Consider the following 10,974-nt stretch of genomic DNA (forward strand, 5'->3'; position numbering starts at 1 on the left):
AAAAATAAAATAGAAAACGATTGGGTGGAGCTAGCAGTGACAGCTAGCTCCGCCCAACTGTTTTCTATTGGCCGGGCGGTTCTGCTGCCGTCAGAATTCTGATGGCTTCCAACGGCTCTGATGTCAGAAAAAAAAGACAACAGAGCAGGGAAAGGTTTACTCTGCTCGATCGAGCAGAGTAAAACTTTGCGGGAGAAAGTGTTTCTCTCCCGGGCAGCCGGGAGCCGCTATCTAATAGCGGGAGACTCCCGGAGCGTCCGGGAGAGTTTGACTGTCTGGAGATCAGCTTCACTGGTTACCTGGTAACCAGGGATGCTGATCTGTCTGTGCAGGTGGCCGCCCAGCAGTCAGTAGCAGGCTGGTCTTCGGCTCGACTGAACCCCTGTTCGGGCTATTCTTAAAGATGCTGAACAGCAGTGAGTGAATAGCCGAATGCCGCGGCTCTGCTGCTGTAAAAAAAAAGGAAAAAAAAACTATCCCGGGCGCTCTGGGAGCCTCCCGCTCCCAGCCGCCAAGGAGAGAAGCACTGATGTGTCTTTTTTCCTTATTCTGACACAAGCGATCTCAGAATAAAGAAAAAAAATATATAATTTTCCCATTGAAAAGCATTGGGACATTACTATTGGCTATTTCAATTTGCAATAGCCAATAATAGTTTTGTCATATGGCACCCTTCCACCCTATGAAACCATCAATCTCAGGAGAAAGTGAGATGCTTCAGGGTCTATGAATCACTTATTCTGCTGCTATAGGATTGGGTAGCTTTACTGTGTTTTTGCTTGTGAGATGCCTAGATGATAAATTATTGTCTTGTATCGGGAGTTGCCAGTACATAAAAATAAACTAGAAATTGGTTTGTGTTTTGTCCTCCTGAGCTGTATTACCCTGATTGTTGTTTGACTTTAGTGTGTCATTTTATTCCACGTTCTCCGTGCTCTTATGATTGGAATATCTACTGCTCTGCCAAGTTTTAATCAGGTTATGACTGAACAACATAGAAGTTATGGATCGTTTCAAGCTAAATTACAGAAATCATTACAAGGTACATGGATTTAGAGGCAGACATTATATGGGTAGGGAGCCACATGCTCACTATTTCTGTATCTTTATTCAGACTAATGTACAAAGAGAACAGGATAGCATAAAGGACAAAAAAAGAAAAAGAAAAAGTGTCTGTGATTCCTTAATACTGTTTTAGTACTTGATTCCAAATAGCAAAGAGCGGGAAGAGTCAGTGGGGAGGAAAATGAAGCTTGCTTGAATGGCTACAATCAAATACTTTTAAGCAGTGATATTCAACCTGTAGCATGTAAGACAAGTGCGGACCTGAAAGGTGGCTCTTTTAATCCACACAATACTGCGAACAGCACAGAACAGTTTAGCTAATGCACTCAAATGACACACTTAAAACTAAAGTACATTGGGATGTAGATTTTTGAGAGTCAGATCATTGCTAAAGTGGTTCTCCTTGAGATATAAGGATTGAAATTGCTTCAGAGAATAAAACATATCTGCCAATTTATCGTGTACTCTAGGGCAATGGTGTCATGATCTACATTTAGGGCAATTAAAACAGGACAGTTCTTATGGGGGAGACGTGGGTAATGGTTTGTGAATTATAGTTCATTGTGTGACCTGGAAGTTTTTTACATAACTTTTGATATTTTAATTATTGTAGGACTATATGACATATAGAGCTGTATGCATTGATTTAAAGGGGAACTGCACATTTAAATCCATGTAGGTTTGTTTATGTTGTTCTTAATGCTGGCATTCCCACCATGACAAAATAGATCATAATGTATTGATTTAAAAAATAAGGGCACCAAGCCATAGTTGTTGGACCAGATGTGAATTTTCATTTGTCACAATAAAGGGTCAAGAGTTACCAGCCAATGCGTTTTAGGGCTTAGATTTACTGTGCAAGTAGGAGCTGGATGGGTAGTTTTTGGATGTTAGTTCTTACTGAGCAGTGGTTAGAAGCTCACTCAGTTAAAGTTCTTATGTCCCAGCATATACTATCCTGTTATGACATCAGCATTGTAATAGGAATACATACTAGAGTTGTTTTTCATAACGCAATAAAAGCGTACTTGAAAACATTTAGTGCATGCTGCCTTCTCCCTGCCCATCACTTTTAGCAAATTACTGGGTTCCCAGTATGCTTTGCATCTCTTTCCCTGCTGCTTGATGTGATGCAATCTTGATTTCTCAAGACTATGGGGTCTATTCACAAAGCTGCCAAAGGATCTAGCCGTAGCTTCGGCTGATCCTTCGGCTAGCTTCGACCCCAAGACCCCTTCGGTTCAGTAGAACTGAAGGGCTGCTTTTACGGGCTATTCACTATAGCCCGTACAGCTCCTAAAGTTGGCCGAGGGGTTCAGTCGAGCCGAAGACCGGCCTGCTACTGACTACTGGGCGGCCACCTGCACAGACAGATCAGCATCCCTGGTTACCAGGTAACCAGTGAAGCTGATCTCCAGACAGTCAAACTCTCCCGGACGCTCCGGGAGTCTCCCGCTATTAGATAGCGGCTCCCGGCTGCCCGGGAGAGAAACACTTTCTCCCGCAAAGTTTTACTCTGCTCGATCGAGCAGAGTAAACCTTTCCCTACTCTGTTGTCTTTTTTTTCTGACATCAGAGCCGTTGGAAGCCATCAGAATTCTGACGGCAGCAGAACCGCCCGGCCAATAGAAAACAGTTGGGCGGAGCTAGCTGTCACTGCTAGCTCCACCCAATCGTTTACTATTTTATTTTTTCTACTTGTTTAACTGTTTTTCTATTCTGCTCGGTACCACTCTATTCTGCTCGGCGGCATTTGGCTATTCACTCACTGCTGTTCGGCATCTATGAGAATAGGCCGAACAGCAGCGAGTAGCCTGCCGGAGGTTCGGCTCAGCCGATCCAAAAGTTGGATCGGCTGAGTCGAACTCCTTCTGCACTTCGAGTCGGCCGAACATGCTAAGCATGTTTGGCCGACCCAAAGCCAGCCGCAGCAAGCCGATGTACGGCTGATTTTAGTTGGTGTACGACTCAAATCAGCCGTACAAGCCTGAAGTGAATAGCCGAACAGCGTTCGGCTCTCTTCACTTCGGGTCGGTTATTCACTCGGCTGCCTGCAAGAGTTATAGTGTGAATTTTGACACAAATAGAAGCAATGTTTGACAGAAGGTCTCCCTTGGTTTGCTGGGTTATTGCAGAAGACGAGACTGCAAAAAATGTGTATGCTGCTATATTTCAGAAAAGCTTGAACTTTTATCATAGCGTGCCGGGAATTGAAAAAGGTTTGGAACCACTGGTTTAGGGTTTTACAAAACAGTAAAACTTCATAGAAACCCATCGCACTTCTGACCGGATACAACCAAAAACATCGGGTGGGTGCTGTCATAGAGCTTTATGATCTTAAAGGGGCAACGACATGCAGCATGACAAGGTACAGATTCGATATGCATTGTTCTTTGCAGATTTTGTTGAAGGTCTAGCAGCAAAGAACCATATTGTTTTCATGTAAAATGGCGGGAATATTACATCATGATGATGTCAGAGGGGGAGGAAGGTGCTTTTCTCATTGGTTGTTGGCACATTTACTCTTGTATATATGTTTGTTCACTAAGTTATTTTGTATCACTCTGTTCGCCTGAAGAAGCAACCGAAATGGTTCCGAAACATCGCTACACATTGTGGCATGCCTTTCTTTTGTCAATAAAGAAGAATTGACAGAATATGCTTTGGTGTGCTTGTGACTATTTTTGGATTTGCTATAAATCAGTAACTCACATATCAAATGGTTTAGGTAGTCATTTTTATTTATTTAAAAACTCAGTGGATTGTTGAGGACATTTATTCACGGTAAGGGGTCAATAGCAGTACATGTACATGTCAAATGGTGTCCCTTCTAGGGAAACTCACCCTCTATATCTTCCCTGCTAGCTACTGTCACCAAGACTAAACGTGAGAGAAAATCCAGCATTTTGAATAGTTTCTGGAACAGGGAATAAACAGGAATTTTTCCAGAGGGAACTCTTGTGGTAACAACTGTCTAAAAGAGCATTTCCATTACTTTGCAGAGATTTCTTCTAAAATTCTGTTGTGTCTACGGAGAATCTGGTGGTGACGACTGTTAAGAGAGCATGTCCATGACTTTGGAGAGATTCCCTCTGATATTCTGCTGTGGCTGTGGAAATTCTGGTGGTGACAACTGTCTAAGAGCATTTCCATGACTTTGGAGACATTTTCTCTAATAATCGGTTATATCTATGGGACAGAAAGTAATGGAAAATCTCCCCAAGTTTTGGCTTTAGATTTAATTTAAGGCTGGAAACACACCTTTGTTTGATGCATTTTCCATTAAAAGCTATACAAATACATCATAACGAATTAACACATGTTAAAATGCACGTCTTGATGGATGTCAACATTCAACCGGGTGCGTTATATGTCTCTTGCGCTTGTAATTAGATGCATTTGGAAATGAATGGAAAAAGCATCATGTAAAAAAAAAAATCCACCAAAAAAGGTGTGCTTCCAGACAATTTTAAAACGATAACGTGCTTTTAATTAGACTGCAGTTCTTATCAAGTTAACATTTTCGCCTAATCATAATAGATTTACAAGAACACATCGGATTAAGAAAATGTCAAGAAGACATGAGTTTAAAATATGCCAGAAGAAGTTTAAAGGTCATCCAAGCTCAGCTGCCATTGTGTTACTCTAGGCCAAAGCCGTACCTTTCTGCCTAGCTTGGAATGGACAAAAAAATAGGAAAAATAAAAACCTCTTGTACATTGGAAACACAAACAGGAATACATTGACCATTCATTTGACTTGGAAGGATTGCTTATGCATGCACCATGGGGATAGCACTTCATTATAGATTCTGCGTCGATTCCCAAGTGCCGTTAAAGCAGGAACCCTACTGATGTCATCACCTGTGTTAGAAATAAGACCAGCTAGAAATTCATTATAAAAATATATTCCTCAATGTGAAACAGAAATTACACTGCAGAAATCCTCGTTTAAATCGTGGCACATTCCAGTTACTGCTCTAGCATAGCACATAATGAAATGGCAATAATATCAATGAGCTTAGCAGAATAACAGTCACACATTATCCTCTGCCGATATTCTCCATTTCATATCTCAAATATGTTTTCTAATAATAATGTAAAAATGGTCTGGAGGGGAAATTAAAGGGACACTGAATCTTTCTAAATTTAGTGCACATCCTCATCCACACAAAGGTGTAATTCAGAGCAAATCTTCCCCTAATTTTACTGTTATTACAGGGAGACTGTGCAGAGCTGCCAGTCTGATAGTATCTAGGTATTGGGTAATGGAATACATTTTATACAAAATTAAAGGAGGAACCAGCTAAAAGTACACACAAGGAACCATTTTAAATATATCTCTCATATATATATATATATATATACTGTGTTCCTAAACTCAAATAGAGTACGTGTGGTCTTCATCCTGGTTAAACATCATTTAAAAGAATGTTACTCACATTAGTGCATTGTCTGGCAGAGTTTGTCTATAATAGAGATTCTTAACCTGCCGCCGCCACCATCACTGCTTTTAAGACAGAGATGTACTTTTTCAGATTCCACGAGCACTGCCACCTGTTGGTGAGATTGAGTACAGCCTCATAACCATAAAATAATCAGACTCCTCTGCTGTCATTCACCAGTTGCACTTGGCTGATTAAGTTTTGGATAACGTTGGAAAGGTTTAGATACTAAGCAAGGTTTTTTACTGCTCCATTTGAGAGATGCCCCATTACTTCCTGTCCTGCTGAAAACATTTTAGCAGACAGGAAGTGAGGGGACCCCTGAATGCACAAAAATAAAAATGCTTTTCTTTGGTGGAGTAGGGGAAGGGTAGAACCTGTAAGAGTGTTATTTCTGTTTATGTCCTTGTTGCAGATTTTTGTAATGTGAGTTCAGTATAAAACCTGAGAGAGATGCTATAGACACAAGAAATAAAGCCAAGCTTACAGCATTGCTTGATTATGTTGGTTTTATCATATTATCCTATGAAAATGCCAACAGGTGCCACTACCAGTGCCCTATAGAATTCATGGCTATCTTGTTTCAACAGAACTATAAGATGTGCCATTGCAGACCTATTGTTCAAGGCTCAGAACCCATTTTCTCACCCTAACTGCAGTAGCTAGTAAGATGCTGTCTAAAAGATGCATGCAGGACTGGAGAGCAGAGTTTTCAGACATTACTGTCTGCATTCTTGTTCCAGGTTAGGTAGGGAACCAAGGGTAAGAATGTCAAACCTGGAGAGAGCACCTTTCAAAACAAGTCAGCAACGGAGTAACTAGAAAAACCAAAAGGTGATCAAATTCTGACTAAACTCAGAGCATCCAGTGGAGCTAATTTACTAAAGCAATAAAGGGTGTTCAGTAAAGCCTAGTGAAGCTGCGTTCACTTAAAAGCCCAAACCTGTGCGTGCAGAATTTAGCTTTTTTTTTTTTTATTTCCCTTGCATATGCTTGGGTATTCAGTGTGTATAAAGCTTTGTCTTATTCACTAAGCTTTGCAAAATGAACATTCTCTTCTCCATGGTAAATCAACCCCAATATGTTAAAGAAGAACTATGGGGTAAGTGTTTTTCCCCATAGTTCTCCTAAGGGTTACGGGAGGACATATAATAGCCTCCTCCCGAGACCCAAAACTCAGTATGTCACGAGCTACAGCTCGCGGTATACTGAGAGTGCCGCAGCCGGGACAGATCCCGACATTACTGTCGAGATCCACCCAGCTGCGTGAGTGACAGCGGGCTCTGTCTGTCTAGAGGCAGAGCCAGCTGTATCCACCTCCTCCCTCATCCGTTCCGCTAGTCAGCGCTGCAGGATCGGAGCGGGGAGGGGAGAATCCATGCAGGGAGCCATGGGTGACAGTCACGGCTCTCTGCAGGGAGATGATCGAGAAGTGAGTGAGCGACGGTATGTGTTCTGTCACTTCCCAAACTATAGAGCCAACGTATGACAGTTTCATTGTCACACGTCGGCTCGAACTATGAGGTTGAGTGAAAATCACTTGCCTCATATTTCTCCTTTAACCCCTCCAAAATGCATTATTCTAGTTTGCCTGGAACACAGCTTTAGTGATTTTGTGATGAGTAGGCAAGTACCTGAGTTAATCCAGTATGAATATGTATTACCAACTAGAACACATACACATCAAGGATGTTAACTCTCACCTTGATCATTTAATGCCCAAAACCTGTTATAATGTGTGACTTCTAATTACCCATATTTCTCACTTAACTGCTGGGTATGCATAGCAGATCCACACTTTTAAATACAGCCGAATAATGAATGTGGCTATAATGATTGGCAATACATGACCTTTGGAATCTGAGTCCATGATCTTTCAAACACGAAATCTATTTTTAATGAAAGTTTCATTATTTAAGATATCCTTAGTCACGTTTCTCCATTGGCATAGAGATACACAGAACTGCCATTTCGTCCTGCATTAAAGCAATTCTGTCATGAAAGAAATATGGGACTGTGATTCTTGAACTCCCATAAATAGGGGGCTGCTACATAAGAAAACCCAATGATTGGCCCTTCTAAGCCATCTGACCGCAGTTCAGAGGCTAGGAAGTGCATTGTTGGTAATTGGTTGCTATAGATGTGAACAGTGGCATTAGTTCCCACCTGTTTTTGTGAACCGTGATTGACGTGTGTTTAAGACAAAATGATGGTCAGTCTGACCCTGAAGCTCATCCCCCTACTGATAGCCAGACAATGAGTTTCTTTTTAAAGGAAAGACACCTTCATGATTTCATTAAAAACACCTTCATGGTTTTTTTTTTTTTTTTGCACAATAGATTTCTTCTAATGCTAAACACCAAGCAGATAAAAGCAATACAGAATAACCCATACGCAATCTATTTTACTTGCAATAAGATTTCTGTATAGCCAGTGTTGTGATCCAAAGGATTTATAATTCTCATCAATCAGTCTCATGTTCCAAAGGATTCCTAATTCTTTTCAGCCAGTATCGTGATCCAAAGGGTTTGTAATTTTGTTCAGCCAGTGTCATAATTTAATAGATGTCCGAGTTTGTTCAGCCAGTGACATGGGCCCAAGGATTTATAATTCACTAGTGTCATGATCCAGCTCTGCTCACTCTGATCTCTCCTTCTGTTAGCATATTCTCAAGGTTAGACTGGCTGAACAAAATAATAAAACATTTATGCAGTTGAAAGAGTTCACCTTCATGCATTTCAAATGTTCATTTAAAGGAGAACTATGAGGTGAGTGCATTTCACTCACCTCATAGTTCTAGCCGATCTGTGACAATGAGAATGTCACAGGTCGTCTCAGTAGATCGGGAGGTGAGCAAACACATACCGGGTTCGTTCACCTCTTGATCCTGTCACGGCTCTCTGCCGTGACAGGGGAGGGGCTGGATTCTCCTCTCCCTGCTCCGATCCGCCAGCGCTGACTGGCGGAACGGACAGGGAGGGGGCGGGATCCGCTCCGGCTGTGGTGTCTCAGTATACCGCGAGCTTTAGCTCGCGGTATACTGAGCCTAGGGTGACGGGAGGATGCTGGTTTGTGTCCTCCCTTTACCCTAAGGGGAACTATGGGGAAAAGCCCTGACCCCATAGTTCTCCTTTAATTGTTTACCTATAGTTCTGCTTTGGGTCCTGAAATGATCAAATTGACATTAGAAGGGTAAAGTTTTATTTATTTGAATTCAAAAGAAGTCCTTATAACTCTATGTTTTCTAAACTATAATGTAAAGTGCTTGTCCATGAAGCACTGAATGCATTAAACTGATTATACATTTTAACACTCAGTGGTTATATACATGCACTTAAATGGGAAACCTTGAATGTGAAACTGCTTAGATCAGTTTTATTATATACCACTGCAACATTTCAAATGATTTAAAAAAAAAAAAAATTAAATGAAGAAATACATAAGGCCTACATGGTGCTGTTATTTCAGTTCAGATTGAAAAAAGTTAATCTCTGTCACACATATTTTCTCATTGTATCTGAATTTAGAAGCTGCAGTAACACATTTCACCAGCAGGTAGTAGTGTATCGTAAATAAATTTTATATATAAAAAATATATATACATATATATATAGTCACACACTTTATCTGAAAATGAAACCAATATGGTGCCACAAAAGTAATAATACACATAAGAACTAATACAACATATTATTGATTTAAATGTATCTTTTGCATAAATGTTTATTATACTATTATACTATTGATATTATACTATACCATATTGGTTTCATTTTCAGATAAAGTGTGTGACTATATATATATATAGTCACACACTTTATCTGAAAATGAAACCAATATGGTGCCACAAAAGTAATAATACACATAAGAACTAATACAACATATTATTGATTTAAATGTATCTTTTGCATAAATGTTTATTATACTAGAAAATTAATCAGGTTTCCTGTTTTATTTATCTCTGCAGGATGCAGTGTGGATCTATTCCTGGTTCTTTTTGGATTGCAGTTGCCTTTTATTTCACTATGCCCCATAAACTGTGTGTGTTATCCTTCACCAATGACTGTCAGCTGCCAGTCACACAACTTTGGAGTTGTACCGGAGGGCATTCCAGAAATAAGTGAGAGGATATTTCTACAAAACAATCAGATAACCATGCTTCTTCGTGGACATTTTAGCCCTTCCTTAGTCACACTGTGGCTTTATAGCAACAACATTACCTTCATAGATCCAGATACATTTGAAGGTTTTGACAACCTTGAAGAGCTGGATCTTGGGGACAATCGCTATTTGAGGGCTTTGGCACCAGAGACCTTTCAAGGTCTGTCCAGACTTCATACCCTGAACCTGTACAAATGTGGCCTCAGTTCCTTGCCTAGTGGAATATTTAATGGTCTCCACAGTTTGCAGTATCTCTATCTTCAGAACAACCACGTTGAGTTCCTACAGGACGACATCTTTATCGATTTGGTCAATCTAAGTCATCTCTTTTTGCATGGCAACAAGCTTTGGAGCCTCCATCAAAACACATTTAGGGGTCTGGTCAACCTAGATCGCCTTCTTCTCCATCAGAACCAACTCCAGTTTATTCACAAAAATGCATTCCATGATCTTAAGAGGCTGACCACACTTTTCCTGTTTAATAACAGCATTTCTGAACTTCAAGGGGAATGTTTAGCTCACCTCTCTGCCCTAGAGTTTCTGAGATTGAATGATAACCCTTGGGACTGTGGCTGCAAAGCTAAGTCTCTTTGGGAGTGGTTACAAAAATTTAGAGGGACAAGTTCAAGTGTGGAATGTGAGGCACCTCCAATGTTGCAAGGTAGAGATCTCAAAGTTTTGAAAACAGAAGACTATCTACACTGTTCAGGCTCAGAGTCTCTTCACCAAATTAAGACATTCAGCACAACACACCAGATATCACATAAAGGGCACCATTCACACCATTCCTCAAAAGAAAAGGGAAAAGATGTGCACCAAAATGAGCCAGCCGCCTACCCAGATTCTCGCCCAGGAAACAGGAAAATGGGGAAGAACTGCACAAATCACAAGAACCGAAATCGAATCTCAAAGCCCCTCTCTGGAAAGAGCATCCATGACATACAGGATTACATGCCGGATTATCATCTGAAAATAAATTTTGACACTATCCCCACTGCTACAACAAAGAGGAAGACTAAATGTACTCGTAGGACGTCCATCAGGATACCCAGTGGAGTGCAGGCACCAGGCAACAGGTGTGATGGGGTCAGGGTATCTCTGCTGCTGTTTCTCCTGGTCTTGGCTGTCATTGTACGTTGACCTAATGTGGAAGGAACTCTAGCCACTGCCACCACTTTCTAAAGGACCAGCATTTCTTTCTGTTATACTTCTTTATTTGTGTATGGAGGATTTGACATGAAGGATCAGTGAACGTGGCTTCTGGTGATCTGTTGGCTTGTGTTGGTGGATTATAAATATGAATC

General features: G+C 40.8%; 1 protein-coding gene across 1 annotated transcript in view; it reads left to right on the top strand.

Moving 5' to 3' along the window:
• The window catches only part of RTN4RL1 (reticulon 4 receptor like 1), a 183,305-nt gene extending 172,337 nt beyond the window's left edge, over window positions 1-10,968 (top strand). Inside the window, exon 2 of the mRNA XM_018557660.1 lies at window positions 9,477-10,968. Within this exon, the coding sequence (XP_018413162.1) occupies window positions 9,477-10,810 (1,334 nt within the window). The 3' untranslated portion in view covers window positions 10,811-10,968. The remainder of the gene's footprint in view (window positions 1-9,476) is intronic.
• Window positions 10,969-10,974: the final 6 nt, after the last annotated feature.

This window comes from Nanorana parkeri, unplaced genomic scaffold (assembly GCF_000935625.1).
Source record: "Nanorana parkeri isolate BGI_ZX_2015 unplaced genomic scaffold, ASM93562v1 scaffold294, whole genome shotgun sequence".
In the NCBI taxonomy this organism is placed as follows: domain Eukaryota; kingdom Metazoa; phylum Chordata; class Amphibia; order Anura; family Dicroglossidae; genus Nanorana; species Nanorana parkeri.